The following is a 17,093-nucleotide window of genomic DNA, read 5'->3' as shown; positions in this document are numbered from 1 at the left end:
GCTGTGCTGCAGGGGGTGCTGGGGGCACTAGGGGGTGCTGGGGGGCACTAGGGGGCGCTGTGCTGCAGGGGCACTGGGGGCGCTGAGCTGCAGGGAGGGCTGGGGGACCCTAGGGGGCATCACTCACCTGGCCTCCCCCTCAGATACCAGCCCAGGGCGGCGACTCCCAGAGCAGCCAGCACGCAGCTGGCGAGGACGCCCAGGGACCCGGCCTGGCCTGTGGCCTGGGGATCTGCAAATGAGCAGAGACAGACTGAGCCATGGGCCCTGCCTGCCTCTGCACCTATTCCCCCCCGCCCCTTGGCCCTGGGCCAGCAGACCCACACCCGGTCTGCCCCTCCCAGCCCCAGCCCCCCATGAGTCTGCCCTGCAGCTAAATTCCCTCTTCCCCTACCCCTCTGAGCCCTCCAGAACCTCCCACTTTCCCCTCCCTCTTTGGATCCCCAAAAACCTCTCACCTTCCCTTCCCCCCTCTTAACCCCCAGAACCCGCACCTTCCTCTTCCCCTCAGAGCCCCCCAGAACCTCCTCACTGCCTATCCATGCCTCCCAAAACTGCCCCTCTGCCTTTCTGCCCCCAGCTCCCCTGCCCCTCCCTTCCATAGAGGGTACTCCATCCCCAGCCCCGCCCTGCACTCACCCCAGGTGATCCTCAGGGGGGCGCCCCCCAGGCTGACGTGTCTCACTACGCACACGTGCTCCCCCAGCCCCAGCTCAATGGACACTCGGATCTGGAAGGTGGGATCCCCGTTGGGCCGGATCCTGCTGGTCATCTGTTCCCCTAGGGCCCCCTTGCCCCCCCGCTCCCAGGTCACCTCAATGTCACGGGGGTAGAACCCCGTCACGTGGCACATGAGGCGGTGAGGCTGGCCCCGGGTTCCTCGCACGAGGGACACGTGCACTGTGGGCTGGGCTGAGGGGACAGAAAGGGTTAAAGATCACGGGGGCTGCGGATTGGGAGTGAGGGGCACCGGCAGAGCTGGGGGGAGCCCAGGGCTGGGCTAGCACGGGGCTGCGGGTTGGGAGTGAGGGGCACCGGCAGAGCTGGGGATGGGGGGCAGGACTGGGCTAGCAGGGGGCTGTGGATCGGGAGTGAGGGGCACCGGCAGAGCTGGGGATGGGGGGCAGGACTGGGCTGGCAGGGGGCTGTGAATTGGGAGTGAGGGGCACCGGCAGAGCTGGGGGGAGCCCAGGGCTGGGCTAGCAAGGGACTGCAGGTCGGGAGTGAGGGGCACTGGCAGAGCTGGGGATGGGGGGCAGGACTGGGCTAGCAGGGGGCTGTGGGTTGGCAGTGAGGGGCACCGGCAGAGCTGCCACCTGTTGTCTGTGCGGTGAATGGCGAGGTGATCCGGATGAAGGTCCCGCACTGCTGTGGCGTATGGGCGTTGATCCCGGCCAGCGTCTCCCTCTCGCGGTTCCAGCGCTCGGCCACGCGCCAGGCCGCCGGGTGCACTGAGAACCAGCGGTTCTGGTCCCCATGGTACTGCAGCACGTCCTCCCCATTCAGGGCGTACCTGGTAACGGCTCGGACGGCGCCGCTGGCTTCGTCCAGCTCACAGCTCTGCACGACCTGCATGTAGTAGGGCTCTGGGGGCGGAGCGGCCACATGAGTGACTCAGCAGGGAGCTGCCGCCAGGGGGCAGAGTGGGGGCGAAGTTCTCCCAGGGATGGAACCCAGGAGTCCTGGCTCCCAGCCCCGCCCCCACTCTAACCACTAGCCCCCACTCCCTTCCCAGAGCTGGGGAGAGAACCCAGGAGTCCTGGCTCCCAGCTTCCCCCTTTCTCTAACCACTAGACCCCACTCCCCTCCCAGGGCTGCGTAGAGAACCCAGGAGTCCTGGCTCCCAGCCCCCCCCCCACTCTAACCATGAGACCCCACTTCCCTTCCAGAGCTGGGGATAGAGCTCCCAGCTCCCCTGCACCCCACTTTAACCACTAGGTACCACGGAAATCACTCCCCTCTGGTGTCCTGCCCCTAGCTCCCTCCCACTGCCCGTGCCCCCTTTCCTGGGCCGAGCTAATGGAGTGCCGGGGCCCAAGGACTCACCGGCCTTTGGGGAGCTGGCGTTCACCGCCCGCACCAGGGCCTGGTACTCGGTCTCCACCCAGGGGTCCCAGAACATGCACCGGGCGCTGCTGACGCTCCAGAACTGGTGGGTCTCCCGGTCGCCCTGCATGTAGCCGTTGCGCGGCATCATCCTCCGGCTGCTGCTGTCATAGGCCGAGAGCGCCAGGCCGTTCACCTGCAGCAAGCTCTGGCGCTTGGGCAGCCCAGGGGCTGCCTGCGGTGAAATAATCTGGGAGTGGGTGAAACGGTGAACCCCTACGGGAAGGAGAGAGAGACCAGGATGGGGATGGGACCCAGGCATCCAGGCAGCCACCCGAGGGGGCCCTGCAGCACCCGGTTCTGGGGGAGAGTGATTGAGATGGGGATGGGACCCAGGCATCTGGGGCAGACACCCGAGGGGGCCCTGCGGCACCCAGTCCTGGGGGACAGTGATTGGGATGGGGATGGGACCCAGGCATCCGGGGGGCGAACAGGGGTCACTTACCAGCTGAGACGACCGAGCAGAGAAACAAGAGCCAGGTGGAGACCAGAGCGGGATGGACCCCCCCAGGAGCCATCAGGGAACAGGGGATGGGACGGCAGATCTGCGGGGTGCGGGGTGGGGCTGGGACCCCCAGGGCTGGAGAGACCAGGGCCGCCCCCTGCCTGCACCGAGGTCTCTGCCGCTCTGATAGGAAACACCTGCGAGGAAACCCAGGCCCACAAACCGACGCGGATCCACCCGTCCAGCCCCTCCCTGCCAGTGAGGGGACGGGGGGTGGGGTGGGGCTGGCATCAGACGTTGCTGGGCAGATGGGTTGGGGATGTGTCGTAACAGCATCCGCCCGGTGCCTGGGCTTAGCTCTGCGTGTGGAGGAATGAACCGCAGCAGCAGATCGTGCCTGTCAGCTTCCCGGCAGAGGGGAAGCCAGCGGTGGGGAGCTGGGCGGGGGGGCGGGGGGATTTCCTTAGTGCAGCTGGCTCAGGGACATGGCACGCACCAGGCCTGGGCCAGAGGTGGTCAGAAAGTGCAAGAGGGCAAACTCCTCCATCAGGAATCTGAGCCCTTCATGGACGCCCAGTTCCTCAGTAGCAAAGGCCAGATGGTAGCGCGTTAAACCCCAGGTGTTAGTGCATTTCAAGCTCCAGATGTTAGTGAATTAAAGCCCCAGAGATTATTGCATGAAACCCCAGATGTCAGTGCATTAACCGGCAGATGTTAGCCCATTAACCGGCAGATGTTAGCCCATTAACTGGCAGATGTTAGCACTCCGGGCCACAATCCTGAGGATGGTAGAAGAGCTTTAACAGAATAGAATCAAACTCTGCACAAAGGACCCATCAACCCACCAGTTTGAGAGCTGCAGAGTGGAAGCCTTTTGTAGCACCCAACAAAAGGTTTAATGAGTCCTACAACCCTCCCAGACAATGCTCCGTCTGCGTGAGCGCCAGGTCTGCTAACCAGCTATTCCCACAGATGGTCTGGGCATTGGCTCCACCGGAAAGTTGGAACTTTGAGAAGAAGCAGAGATTGCTCCTTCAGCTCATGCAGGGGAGGAGATTCAGAGCCCCAGCTCCGACGAGCAGATCTTTGCTTATTGCTCGGTCCTCCTGCGTGGCTTTTGTGTTGGACGTAGGGCCAGGTGGGACTCCACCTTCCATCCCGTGAAAACTTTTGTGATTTTGGAATTCCCCTAAAAATCCTTCCAAAATTGTTGTGAGAAAGAGCCAGTCATGCACCATCCCAGTCGGGGCACTCCCGTGGGAGGCAAGAAACGGCAATTCAAATCACTGCTCTGCCTGATCTAGGACAGCAGGTCTGCACTGTCCCGGCTGGGCCACCTACGCGCCGGGCTAGCATGAGGTGGGGCTCTGGCAATCTCTCCTGTTGGAGCTGTTCCACATTGTATTGCTCTGTGACGTTCCCATCTGGTGTTATCCGGACCAGTGATCTGCTAGGTCACTCCAGTCCTTGACTCTGGGAGCCAGCCTTACCCTGCTCTGCTGTGAGAACCCCCACTCCTGGGCTGTTCACACACAGCCTTTGGCATGTAAGTTGCTCCTTGGATTGTGCAACTGAATGACACTAGCCAATATCTCTGCTTTCAGACACAACACTAGGAACCTCCGTCTTGCAGTGTCCAGTTATGCCCCCTGGACACTGCAAGCTTATATGAGTTTGTCAATTTAACAAAGAAATTGATATGTACCAGGCTTGTTATCCCAAGGAGAGTCTCTGACATGCTTCAAACCAAACGCACTGCTTCAGGTAGAATAAACAAACAGATTTATTAACTATAAAGATAGATTTTAAGTGATTATAAGTCAAAGCATAACAAGTTGGATTTGGTCAAATGAAATAAAAGCAAAACACATTCTAAGCTGATCCTAACACTTTCAATGCCCTTACAAACTTAGATGCTTCTCACCACAGGCTGGCTGGTTGCTCTTCAGCCAGGCTCTCCCCTTTGATCGGCTCTTCAGTCGCTTGGTGTGGTGTCTGTAGATGTAGGTGGAAGAGAAAGGAAGAGCATGGCAAATGTCTCTCCCTTTTATCATGTTCTTTCTTCCCTCTTGGCTTTGCCCCCCTCCCTTTCAGAGTCAGGTGAGCATTACCTCATTGCAGTTCCAGACTGACCAAAGGAAGGGGGTGTGACTCCCTCAAGAGACTAACAGATTCTTTTGTTGCTGTCTAGGCCAGCGTCCTTTGTTCCTGTGAGGCTGGGCTGGGTTTGTCGCATCCACGCCCTGATGAGGTGTGAACTGCCTCTCTGCTCTTGGAGAGTTTTTTTCTGGGCTTGCTTTCAGTCATGAGGATATATTTTCAGCCTTATAACTAGATACATGAAGTTATCACCTATAACATTACTATAATATCGCTATAACAACAATGCTCAGTACATCATGAGCCTTCTGAAGACACCCGACATAACACACTTTACATTGGATACCACACAATCATTTTACAAGGATGAACATGTGGGTGCTGGCTGTTCCCCCGAGGTACAGAGCGTCACAAGCTCAGTGTTACTCTTTTTGATACCAGGGATGGGCCTGCTGCCTTCCTCAACCGAGTCAGGGCAATCTCAGGGTGCAGCGCCATTCCGCGGACCCATCCTTGGTCTGGATACATATTCACAGAGCCCTGCAGTGGTTTGTCCCCGACCTGGGAAATGAGGGAGCTTGGAGGAGAAGTGAGAGGTCAGACCATAGTGGGGGTGATGGAGCTATATGTGGGATCCATGGATTTAGAGTTCAGAGGATGTCGGTTTTGGAGACCATCTCCCGAAGGGACCTGCCACAAGGGGAGAGCCCAAGCTGCTACCGTGTCTACGGCGTTCCTGGGTCTGGAAGCAGAGGTAAATCTGGAGCCTGCTGACGACGAGCAAGAGGCTGTTAGCCAAGAAACAGGGGATTCCCCTGAAACACAATCTGGTGAGCCTGTTTTCCAGATTGTCTGCAGCTGTTTCTGCCAAGTCCAGCCCCGGCCTGGCGCAGATGTGTGACCTCAGGGGGGTGGGGGCCAGGTTTGAAAAGGAGCAGGCCGGCTAGGCAGGAAGCTGTGGCAAGCCTGGCTTTGGAAGTTTGCAGTTGGCAGGTTTGAGTCACTGCAGCAGCAGCAAGAGAAGGTTTTTTTCCATCAGAGAAGCCTGAACAAAGTCAGCGAATTGGTGCTTTGAATTCCTGCCCTTGTCAAGGCTTGTTTTCCCCTCTTCCAGCTAGAAGCTGGCACCATCACCTGGAGAACAGCAGGAGAGGGCCCTTAGGTTGGCATGGGAAAGGGACACTTAAGACAAAGTCCCTGATTGAGATCCCATCCAATTGGGACAGTAGGGGCTGCGGGTCAGGAGTGAGGGGCCCCGGCAGAGCTGTGGGGAGCCCAGGGCTGGGCTAGTAGGGGGCTACAGGTTGGGAGTGAGGGGCACTGGCAGAGCTGGAAGGGAGCCCTGGGCTGGGCTAGCAGGGGCTGCAGATTGGAAGTGAGGGGCACTGACAGAGCTGTGAGGGGCAGGGCTGGGATGGCAGGGAGCTTTGGGTAGGAGTGAGGGGCACTGGCAGAGCTTGTGGGGGCAGGGCTGGGCTAGCAGGGGGTTGGGGGTTGGGAGTAAGGGGCACTGCAGGGCTGGGGTTGGGGGAGCCCAGGGCTGGGCTAGCAGGGGGCTGTGGGTTGGAAGTGAGGGGCACCAGCAGAGGTGGGGGTGGGGGAGCCCAGGGCTGGGAGAGAACGAAGGCTGCCCATCGTTAGGGGTCCCAGCGCTAGAGCTAGTCAGGAATTTCCCCTGGCAGTGATTTTCCAGTGGAAAATGCAGCGTCCACAAAATCGCATTTTTTCCTGGAGAGTTTCCCAGTTAGCCAGTAAAGGTCCCCTGCCACCGGACCGCTGCGTTAAAGCTGCGACCGAAGGATTCTAACCCTGGGAAATCTCCCCCCCCCCCGCCCCCCCGCCACTTTGTCATTCCTATTTGGAACAAACTCTGCTGGGGGAAAGGCTGGACGCTCTGCCGCGTGTTAATTGTGGTGCTGGCCCAGCTGTGCCCAGGACCCTCACTGGCTCCTGCAGCACTCCAGGGGCCCCCACAAACTGCTCCCCCGCCCCAGCGCTGTCCGGAGACACGTGGGCTGCAGTATCTCCATGGGCCACACAGCGTGGGTCGGGCCCAGGTGCGAAACACTCACAGCTAACACTAGGGGGAAGCACTAGTAACGCCATGGCTGGGTGGGGGCGTGGGCATGAGACCTGGCTAAGTCTGACCCCCAATAACTAAACCCATGATGAGCCAAGCATGGGGATGGCTCGGCTGGCACTGAGATGCAGCCTGCTCTGGGGTGGGGCAGCTGGGTAACAGCCGCACATAACACTGTATGGGGATGACTCGCCCAGCGCTGAACTGCAGCCCACTCCAGGGTCTTGCTGCTGTCAATGATCATTATGGGGGGAGGCCACTTCTCTAGGGCTGGGAGGGGGAGGAGCCATCTCCTGCCAGTGCTCCCGCCCCAGCGCTTAGTGGGGTCCCCCAGTCACCAAAGGGGGGCTGATCCTTCCTGCTCCCCTGGGGAGGAGGCAGCCTGGCCACTCGGGATGCCGACCTTGATTGCTCTCTGCCCTCAGATCCAGCTGGTCCGCCGAAGGCCTCCCCCCTCCAGGGGTCGGGGACACACTGGGGGGTTAGGAGATGGTGTCAGCACAGGGATGGTAACAACAACCACAACCACACACATCCTGTGCCTTACCCACAACCCCCTGCCTGGACAGAACCTAGGAGTCCTGGCTCCCAGCCCCCCCACTCTAACCACTAGACCCCACTCCCCTCTCAGAATCGGGAATAGAACCCAGGAGTCCTGGCTCCCAGCCCCACCTTGCTCTAGCCACTAGGCCCTACTCCCCTCCTAGAGCCAGGAGCACTTTGAACACCTTCTGAGTAGCCTGTTGGACCCTGATTACATTTCCCCCGAGACAGGCTGGCATGACAGGCCCGCGTTTCATTTTCAGCTCCCTGTCCAGGCTGGGGTTTGAATTTACGCTGTCCGGCTCCGTGGCCACAACCTGCCCTCTGGAGCCACCTGGGCCCAGTCAATTACAGCTGAGAGACTGGGGCCACTTGGGGCACATCCGAACCCCGGGTTGATCCCTAGGTCTGTGTAGAGGAAGCTCCTTTCACTTGTGAGGAGAAAGCACCAAGGGGCTGGCTGGAGAACTGAACATCTGGGTGCTGACGGGTGGCACAATACCTGGTCTTGCTCCTCACAACCATGGGTGTTGCTGAGCCATTGTGCATGTTCTCTCGCTGCGCGAAAAGGTCTCGAGAAGGTTTTAAAGCAAGGGTGTCCAGCTCCTGGGCTGGGTTCCATGTTACTGTCCCACGGCCAGGATGTGTATTCAGGACCCTCAAATCCACACCAGATCCCCACCCTGACATCAGTGTGAGCTTTGCCAGGAGATCACCGGCACAATACAGCCTCGTTGTAGTAACTCAACTTTCACGGGTGTCCCCTTTCCATCATGGTGAAATACACCTCTACCCCGATATAACGCGGTCGTGGGGAGCCAAAAATCCCTACCGCGTTATAGGTGAAATGCCGTTATATCAGGGTAGGGGTGGCAGGGCTCCAGCGGTGATTTAAAGAGCCCGGGGCTCCGGCTGCGGGGAGCCCCAGGCCCTTTAAATCGCTGGCAGAGCCCTGCTGGTGAAGCCCCGCGGTAGCGGCGGCAGGGCTCCAGCGGCGATTTAAAGGGCCTGGGGCTCCCCGCAACAGCCGGAGCCGGAGCCCCCTAGGGTGGGGGGCTGGGAGCCCTTTAAAGTGCCGCCGGAGCCCTGCTGCTACCGCGCTATATGCAAACCCGTGTTATATCGGGTCGCATTATAGCGGGGTAGAGGTGTAGTTAATGCTGACGCTGAAGGGTCATTTCACTGCAAGGAGATCAAGAGAGAGCTACAGGGTCATTGTTTCAGGCACTCTGCAAACCCAGGCAGGTGTGGCTGAAGCAGACACACTCCATTCAGCTTTGGAAAGTTTTTTCTGCAGCCATGAGGGCTAGAAAGAACCTGACTTTTTGTTTTCAAATGACAGCAGAGATGCCACACAATCGGAATATATCATGTGGGCCACATAAATGCATCATGAAGAATGCATGTCTGACATCCCTGCTTTAAATCAAGCATGATCCATGATGCTCAATTTCAGAGACACTGCTGGGTCTTCTGTACCACAGATCAGAACATTGCATGGTGAAAACAAAGTTGTTTTATAGGAGCTAAAAATTACTGGTGTCAGAGAGTAAAACTGAAAATGAGCAGAAAATGGAAATTCTGGCCAATGAAAAATTAACAAGATTTGGACATTTTGGTGCCTTCTATTTCAGCACCAAACACCAACATTTTGAAATTGTTCGTAAAATTAACTTTAAAGAAATAATTTTTGAGTCAATTGAAACATTTTCTTTCAACAAATTCGCAATGTTTCTTTTTGATTTCAAGCTTTTACTTTTCCCTTTGAAAACTATTCTTATGAAAAGCAAAATTAGTTTGAGATGAACAATCATTTTGAAACAAAAAACTGAAACGTTCTATACCAAAAACGTCACTTTTCTAAATAGAGAGACAAGGTGGGTGAGGTAATATATTTAACTGGACCTGCTTCTAAAAGATATGACATGCCCAGCTCATCTTTCTAATAGCCTGGGACCACAACAACACAGCACACAACTTTCTACATACTTTTTTTCTACATTTTTCTAAATGAAATGTTAAAACTGACCCAGTTTTGTGGAATTTTTCTGTTTCAACAAAATGGGCATTTTTCCATCAGAAAAAAAAATTCTCCCCAATTTTCCAATCAGCTCTCAGAGATACTGGAGAAAAATTACACCCTCTTCTGATAAATCAGGTGTCATAAAAGAGGTGGGGATGGGAGGCGTCACTTGATCACAGTCTGTAAGTACTTCCCTGAGGGACAAATATTTATTAATGGGCTCTTCTATCTAGCAGAAAAAAGTCTAACACGATCCAATGGCTAGAAGTAGAAGCAAGACAAATTCAGCCCAGCAGTAAGGGGTGTAAATTTTTAACGGGCCAGTGTAATTAACCATCAGAACAATTTACCGAGGGTCGTGGTAGATTCTCCCTCAGGGACAATTTTTAAATCAAGACTGGCTGTTTTTCTAAAGATCTGCTCTAGGAATGATTTGGGGGAAGGTCTCTGGCCTGGGCTAGACATAAGCTTGGCAAAAGTTGATTTTGATTTTTGTTTGTAATTTCAACAGACTATAGCAATTTTTTAAGTATTTTTTTTTCTATTTTTATCAAATTCAATGTTCCTCGTTGGTGAAAATTCTGGGTGTTAAACATTTCTTTTCCAACTTTTATCGATTTCAGATGTCATAGTTGTGGGAAATGATTGGGCGCCATAGTTGTTTAATGCCCGTAGACGGTGAGATGCAAAAATGTTAATGCTCAATAAACCATCACAACCCCACTTCTCAACGTCATGTGTCAAAATATACAAAGTCGACGTCCTTTGATCGAACGCGAAGAAGTTCTCCGGCTGCGTGGGTGTGACTTCGCCGACCTGTGCCTGTCGAGTATCAGCGACGGAAAGAGTTTTTCACAGGTGTGTGCAGTGAAAGTGACATTTATCAACATTTACAGATTAAATTCTGGTCTTTCCAGGGTGTCAGACGAGATGGTCACAAGGGCCCCGTCTGGCTTGGAATCTGGGAAGTCTTTTGAAGCGTGTGACCCAGGACTGCACATCATGGGGCTCTAGCTCTGTCTAGCAGCCAGAGTTTCTTACATTGGCCTAGCCTTTAGCTTTAGATATGCAAGTTCAATTCACCCCCCAACCCCGCGGCATCACCTTTCCCGCAGGCAAAGGAGTGAAGTGACTTGCCAAGGCCACACAGAGATGGGAAAGGAACCCAGGTGCCCTGAGACATGGGATTATCTGCCCCTGTGACCCCCTCTGTCTCTTCCAGGAGAGATCCCGCTAGTGGTAAATACCAAGAAGGTAATTTCATCCCTGCTGGTGTTGTGGATCCCAGCAAAGGACCATGGGTGATTTTTGCCCTCTGGGGTGCGCAACATGGAAGCGGATGCAGTTGGGCAGGGACCGTGTACGCTGCCGGGATGGGCTAGGCAGCTGTTGACCCCTGGAGGGCTTGTTCTAGCCCAGTCCCAGCTCACGGGCACCGGCTGCTGCAAAGGGAGACGGGTCCTTCCCACGCCAGGGGCTGATTCCCAACCGACCCCAGGGCAGAAAAGCTGGTTGGCTGCAGCAGGGAGACTTTCCTCTCTGGGGCCTGTCCAGTGCACGTTCAGGGAGCTGGAAATGAGAGACAGAGTTTTCTGCCTTTGTAACCCACTGGCCCCTACGCCCCTCCCAGAGCGCGGGGCTCCTCCCCTTACCCACAAGGCTCTACTCCCCTGTGAGAGTTAGCATAGAACCCAGGAGTCCTGGACCCCAACCCCCACTGCTCGGACCCACTAAACTCCCCCTCCTCTCCCAGAACTGGGGAGAGAACCCAGGAGTCCTGACTCCTAGCCCCCGCTGCTGTGATACACTAGACCCCTCCTTCCCCTCCCAGAACTGGGGAGAGAACCCAGGAGTCCTGACTCCCAGTCCTCCTTCTCTAATCACTCAGGACCCATTCCCCTCCCCAGAGCTGAGGTAGAACCCAGGAGTCCGGGCAGCTGCTCCAGCAGCCTGCTCCATGCGCCTGCATCCCAGCGGCCGGTGACCCCTGTGCTGTTTACTGTGTGGGGGTCGGCAAATCCCAAGCCCTATCTGTGTGGACATTCCTGCTCCCAGGGCCGGTCGGGGTTTCCCCGCGGCTTTCCCTTCCCAGCGCCCTTGTGCAACGGGGTCATGGGGACCAATAATAGCTGCTGATGAGCCACAAGCAAACACTGGGTTTGTCCTGGCACCTGCTTATCACGGCTCCAGGAACCAGCCCTGGGGATCTTTGTTCTGCACCATGTGACACCCGTAGGGGCCCCCCTGGGGTCAGAGCAGCCTGTGGCCGAGGCCCCTCATGCCCATTCTCCTTGGCAGCTTCCTGGCACTTGGCAGCCCAGGATTGCTCTCCCTGTGCTGCAGGTGGGGAAACTGAGGCACAAAACTCCAGAACGGGTGTGGCCACAGCCAGGTGAATGTCAGCGAGCCGGCCTCCCAGACCTCCGCACTCCAGCCACTGCGCTCCAGTCTCTTTTGAGGGTCAGGGGTAGAAAACAGAAGTCCTGACCTCTAGTGCCCACTGCTTAATCTTTTAGATCCTCCCCCCTCCCAGGAGTCCTGGCTCCCAGCCCCCTTTCCACTAACCCACTAGATCAGTGTTTTTCAAACGGTGGGTCACGACCCACTACTGGGTCGCGGCATGTCAGGCACTGCGTCGCCTTGCTCTGGTCAGCACTGCCGACAGGGCCGCTAAAAGTCCTGTCGGCGGTGCTGCCCGGCTAAGGCAGGCTAGTGCCTACCTTTCCAACTCCGCGCTGTGCCCCGGAAGTGGCCAGCTGTGGGTCTGATTTCTAGGCTTCTGCCCCCGCACCAAGCACCAGCTCCCCACTCCCATTGGTCGGACACTAGCCAATGGGAACTTGGGGGGGGGGGAGGCGGTGCCTGCAGGTGACAGTTGCGCCAAGCCGCTTGCATGCCTCCGTCTAGGAGCCAAACCTGCTGCTGGCCACTTCCGGGGTGCAGCACAGTCCGTGGTGCCAGGACAGGCGGGAAGCCTGCCTCTGCACCCCGGCTGCGCCGGTGACCAGGAGCCTCTGGAGGTAACCCAGGAGTCCTGGCTCCCAACTCCCCCTTCTCTAACCATTAGATCCCACTGCCCACCCAGAGCCAGGAGAGAACCCAGGAATCCTGGATCCCAGACTCCTCCCTCCCCTCTAACCACCAGGCCCCACTCCCTCCCAGAGGCCCGGGAGGGAACCCAGGTGTCCTGGTGTCCAGCCTGGCCCCCCTCCACCAAAGTCTTCTTCGTTTGATTTGAATGGGACCTGAGCATGCAGCCGTCTTAGGCCCCATGTCTGCATGTGAGGGCAGCGCAAGGCCAATGTGCTTAGGGGGCGAGGGGGGTTGGTGAAGGGGGGCAGCGGGGGACAAGGGTGCTGTGTGGGGTCTGTGCTATCTACTCCCAGGCATTCCTAGATAACAGCCAGCAGGGAGCTGGCGGCTTTTCATCAGGAGATCCCTTGGCAAACAACCCTGTGGGGGCGGGAGGAGGTGATGTTTGTGGCTATAACTAAAACACAGGGCAGGGAGCCAGAATGCCTGGGTTCTGTTCCCAGTTCTGGGAGGGGAGTGGGGTCTAGGGGTTAGAGCGGGAGGCTGGACGCCAGGACGCCTGGGTTCTGTCCCCAGCTCTGGGAGGAGAGTGGGGCCTAGTGAGGTAGCACAGGGTAGGGGGACTGGGAATCTATTCCCCAGCTGGGGACAGGAGAGGGGCGCTAGTGGGTCAGAACAGGGGCGGGGGTCAGGACTTCTGGGTTCCAACCCTGGCTGTGGAGTAGTGCTGGGCTGAGGGGCACTGTAGGGTGTACAGTGTCTCAAGCTACTGGCCAGAGCCCCATTGCTCCAGAACTCCCTACCCCACCCAGAATCCCTGGGCCCCTCAATGGGAGGAGCTTCCCCCATCCCCTCCTCCCCACCCCCAGCTGCCCAGACGGGCTGTATATAACAGGGCTGGAGGGGAAGGAGGCTCAGGGACGCTCAGCTCTGCTGGTAGCTGGATCCATCTCTGACGGGAGCCGCAGGACTCAGGTGAGCTGAGAACAGATTTTAGCCAGGAGGGAATGCAGATTGACTCGAGGCGGGGAGCAGAATCTGGCCCTGACTCCATTGCAGACAGGGAGTGACTCTGGATTGACCCTGGAGGGCTGGGAGCAGAATCCGGCCCTGACCCCATTGCAGACAAGGGTAGGCTGTACAGATTCCTGGGTCTATCGCCGACCCTCAGAGGGCAGAGAGAGGCTGTTTACACATGAAATGCTGCACCTGCACCGCTGGACTGCCTGGGTGTAAACACTAACTATGCCCCCAGAAGGGCTCACCCGCCAGTGTCTGCAATCCACCGCCCTGAGGGGCCCAACCTAGCACTGCCTGCAGCGGGGGTCAGGTCGGCACAACTACGGCACTGGGGGAGGGGTGGATTTCCCCTGACAGACAGAGCTATGCCGATGTATGTCCCCAGCATACACCAGCCTGGTGTGTAGAGGGATGGGGGAGGTGGGAGCCAGGACTCCTGGGTTCCCAGCGCTGCCACTAACTTCCAAAGTCTGTTCTCAGTGACCTAAATCTGGAGTGAATCCACAAGAACTTCTCCAGCTGCACTGGGGAAAGTGAGAACAGGGCCGGGACAGGCAAGGGGACGAGTGGGGGCGGTAACTAGACTGGAAAGAGTCAATGCGGGGGGGGGGGGCGCGAGGGTTGGTAAGCAGGCTGTGTGAGATCAATTGCCCCTTCCCTGCCCCACACCCTATACTGCCGCCCTAGTGCCCATTATACAGTATAGCCGCCCCTTCCCTAACCCCACTCTCTGCTGCCCCTAGTGCCCGTTATACAGCATAGCTGCCTGTTCCCCCCTCCCACTCTCTGCTGCCCCTAGTGCCCGTTATACAGTATAGCCGCTCCTTCCCCTCCCCTGCCCTCTGCTGCCCATAGTGCCCGTTAGAGGACACAGCTCCGCCATGCATTACGGTGTCTTGTTCTTGCAGGCCTGCCCTGCTTCCGCAATGGGTCTCTCTCAGGATGGGCTCAGCCTGCTCTTGTTCCTGGTGCTGGCCTGCTGCCTGGCCCCGCCTGTCCGCTGCCAGGGCCCGCGCTACGAGAAGTTCCTGCGGCAGCACCATGACCACCCGCGGACCAACGCCGGGAGGGATTACTGCGGGGCCATGATGCAGCGCCGGGGCATGGCCCGGCCCTGCAAAGACATCAACACCTTCATCCACGCCTCCAAGGCCCAGATCCAGGCTGTCTGCGGCTCCGGGGGCATCGAGTACTGGGGCAGGCGGCGCAGCCGGGCTCAGTTCCCCGTCACCACCTGCTCACTGAAGGGCCCCCCGTGGGGCCGGTGCAGCTACCAGGGCCACGCCAACCACAGATTCCTCGTCATCACCTGCGACCCGGCAGGCTGGCCCATGCAGTTCGACGAGAGCCACATCATGTGACGGGGCCGGGCACCACTGCCCTGCCCCGCCTTGGCATGGAACTGAGTCCTTGGCCACACGTTGTATCGAATGGGCCAGACCCCCGGCTGGTGTGAATGGACTCCAGCTCCATAGGGGTCAGTGGCACCAGCCCCCCAGCTGGTGTGAAAGGACCGTAGCTCTGTGGGGGTCAATGGGGCCAGCCCACCAGCTGGTGTCAATCTGCATCTCTCTATTAACATTGGCACCACGGGAGCAGCGCTTCAAAGCCATGCAGCTCCTGTCAGGTGAGATTTGCTCTGGACACAAGCCCAGGACTGCCCGGGCCACGCAGGCTGCCTGGTCGTTCGCCCCGCTGCTTGCGTCTCTGGGCGGCCTGAACACCAGCCGCGCTGCAAAAGGCGGGGGTGGGGGGCTGTCCATGTATGGGGGAGCTGGGTTGGGGGGCGGGGCGAGTGCAGTGCAGGCAGTGGGGCAGGTGCATCTGGCTATGCTCAGATGTCCTGTCCTTGCTCCGCTCCTGACTCAATAAAGGCTCCATTCTGCAAAGCACCTGGGCTTGTGTCCCCCCCAATGCCGTCTCTCTTCCTTCTCCTTGGCCTAGAAACCCCCCGGGTTCCTCAGGGCTACATCCGCCCCTGCTGTACACCTGGGTCGCCCCGCCGGTGCCGTGCGGCCAGATCCCCCCAGTGTAATTCAACATAGCTTCAGTGGAGTCAAGCCTTCTACGATGCTGATTGGGCCCCAGGGCAGGGGACTGGCTGGCTCAGAAGGGTGGGGAATGGGGCACGGGGCTTTTCCCCTCTAGGGGGTACAGGCTCCCATCCGGCCCCAGGGCAGGGACTGGCTGGCTCAGGGGGCAGGGAATGGGGCATGGGGCTTTCCCCCTCTAGAGGGTTCTGGCTCCCATCTGGCCCCAGGGCTGGCTCAGAGGGGCGGGGAATGGACTATGTCTCCTTTCGTATTCTCCACCTTCCCAGCTGACACCATTCCTGTCGGTCCCTGGCCGGTACCTTTTTGATGGATGTGCTGGCCACAATGCCCCCTCCTCCCCAGGCCGTCTGATCTGCGTGGCCTTGGCCAGGCCGTTCCCCCCCACCCCCCAGCCATTCCTGAGCCTGCCCACTCCTCCCTCTTGGCTGGGGCCCCCGGTGCAGCTACCAGGAACCAGAGAGTGGGACTTGGGGCTGCCCCAACGGGCGACATGGCAGCCGGTTCCAGCGCCTGGAGAAGGACAATGGGCCAGTGACCTGTGCGTTCAGTGCGGAGCCAAAACAATGGGGCCGGCCTCAGGCAACTCCACTAAATCGTCCCCTGGGGGTCACCTGCCCCACGGCGGCCTTGCCAAGCCGGATCAGCCCTTGGGCTGGGCGGTGTGGCATCCTGTCTCCAGAGTGCTGGTCCTTGGACAGAAAACCCGCTTACTGCCGTGCCTACCTCGGCCAGGCCCTCCTGGCAGGTCAGGTTCTGCCCCGAGACACCAGACTTCCCTTGGGGGGAAGCGACTGGGGCTCCTGACAGTCCCCGGCTCTGACCCAACAGGACAGTCCTGAGAAGTTGGCCCTTCAGCAGTAAGCAGCTCTCCAGCCATATGGGCCCAAGGGTAAGGCGATGGACTGGAAGTGGAGACACCTGAGTTCAGTTGTGCTCCCTGTGTGACTTAGGGGGCAGATTTTCCCCATCCCCTTTGGCTTTACAGTAGAAATTTATGGGGAAAAGGGGCCCAAATCCCTCCGTGGCTTGGAAAGTCTCAGTGTTTTTTTTTAAATAAAAGCTCGGTGCCTCAGTTTCTCCATCTGGAAAATGATGCCAACCTACCACAGCTCCCGCCTGCAGGGCCCCCGTTGTGCCGGGCGCTGCGCAGACCCCGACCGAGATCAGAGCCCCATAGTGCTGGGTTCTGTACACTCCCACAGTAACAGACAGGCCTCGTCTCAATTTGCTCACAGTGCAAGGCTAGGGTTTTCAGAGCAGTTTGAGGCTACAAAGCAGCCTATGCAGAGAAACAGTGGGAGAAAGGAAGATGATTATCTGCCCTTCTGGGGAAACTGAGGCACGGGGAGGCAAAGGGACTTGACCAAAGGCTGGGACCATGACCCAGGTCTCCCACCTCCAGGTCAATGCCTCAGCAGCCTCCTTTGCCATCAAGAAGTTTATAGCCTGGTACATGGAGCCCACTACCTGGTACATGGAGCTGGATTAACTGCCCAGCACCCCACACAGAACCCTCTACTCCCTAGTGCCCCAACACACAGAGATCTTCCCTGCCCCCTCACAGCCCAGCACCCTCCCCCCAGGCCCTCCAGAGACCCACTCCCCCAAGGTCTGCACTCACCGGCCCTCTGGGAGGCAACTGTCTACCGGGCTGAGCTGGTAGCGCAGCCAAGGGTGGTCCCAGGGCGG

The 17,093-nt window shown here is 58.1% G+C and overlaps 2 protein-coding genes across 2 annotated transcripts in view; one reads left to right on the top strand and one right to left on the bottom strand.

Annotated features, from left to right (window-relative positions):
- Nucleotides 1-2,624, bottom strand: part of LOC112116163 (DLA class II histocompatibility antigen, DR-1 beta chain-like) — a 3,442-nt gene extending 818 nt beyond the window's left edge. The window contains exons 1-5 of the mRNA XM_024213491.1: nucleotides 2,552-2,624; nucleotides 2,047-2,322; nucleotides 1,317-1,586; nucleotides 640-912; nucleotides 128-232 (exon numbers count right to left, since the gene is read on the bottom strand). Of these exons, the coding sequence (XP_024069259.1) occupies nucleotides 128-232; nucleotides 640-912; nucleotides 1,317-1,586; nucleotides 2,047-2,322; nucleotides 2,552-2,624 (997 nt within the window). The remainder of the gene's footprint in view (nucleotides 1-127; nucleotides 233-639; nucleotides 913-1,316; nucleotides 1,587-2,046; nucleotides 2,323-2,551) is intronic.
- An 11,652-nt stretch (nucleotides 2,625-14,276) lies between these two features.
- LOC112116138 (ribonuclease-like) lies at nucleotides 14,277-14,711 on the top strand. The gene has a single exon (XM_024213472.1). The coding sequence runs from the start codon at nucleotides 14,277-14,279 to the stop codon at nucleotides 14,709-14,711; it is 435 nt and encodes a 144-aa protein (XP_024069240.1).
- The last annotated feature ends 2,382 nt before the right edge of the window (nucleotides 14,712-17,093 follow it).

This window comes from Terrapene carolina, unplaced genomic scaffold (assembly GCF_002925995.2).
Source record: "Terrapene carolina triunguis isolate 2854851 unplaced genomic scaffold, T_m_triunguis-2.0 Scaffold612, whole genome shotgun sequence".
In the NCBI taxonomy this organism is placed as follows: Eukaryota; Metazoa; Chordata; order Testudines; family Emydidae; genus Terrapene; species Terrapene triunguis.
This window is presented reverse-complemented; position numbering and strand designations above follow the sequence as displayed.

What these genes read in the sequence shown, in the direction of transcription:
- LOC112116138 (XM_024213472.1), top strand. Translation starts at nt 14,277, where the DNA reads ATGGGTCTCTCTCAGGATGGGCTCAGCCTGCTCTTGTTCCTGGTGCTG.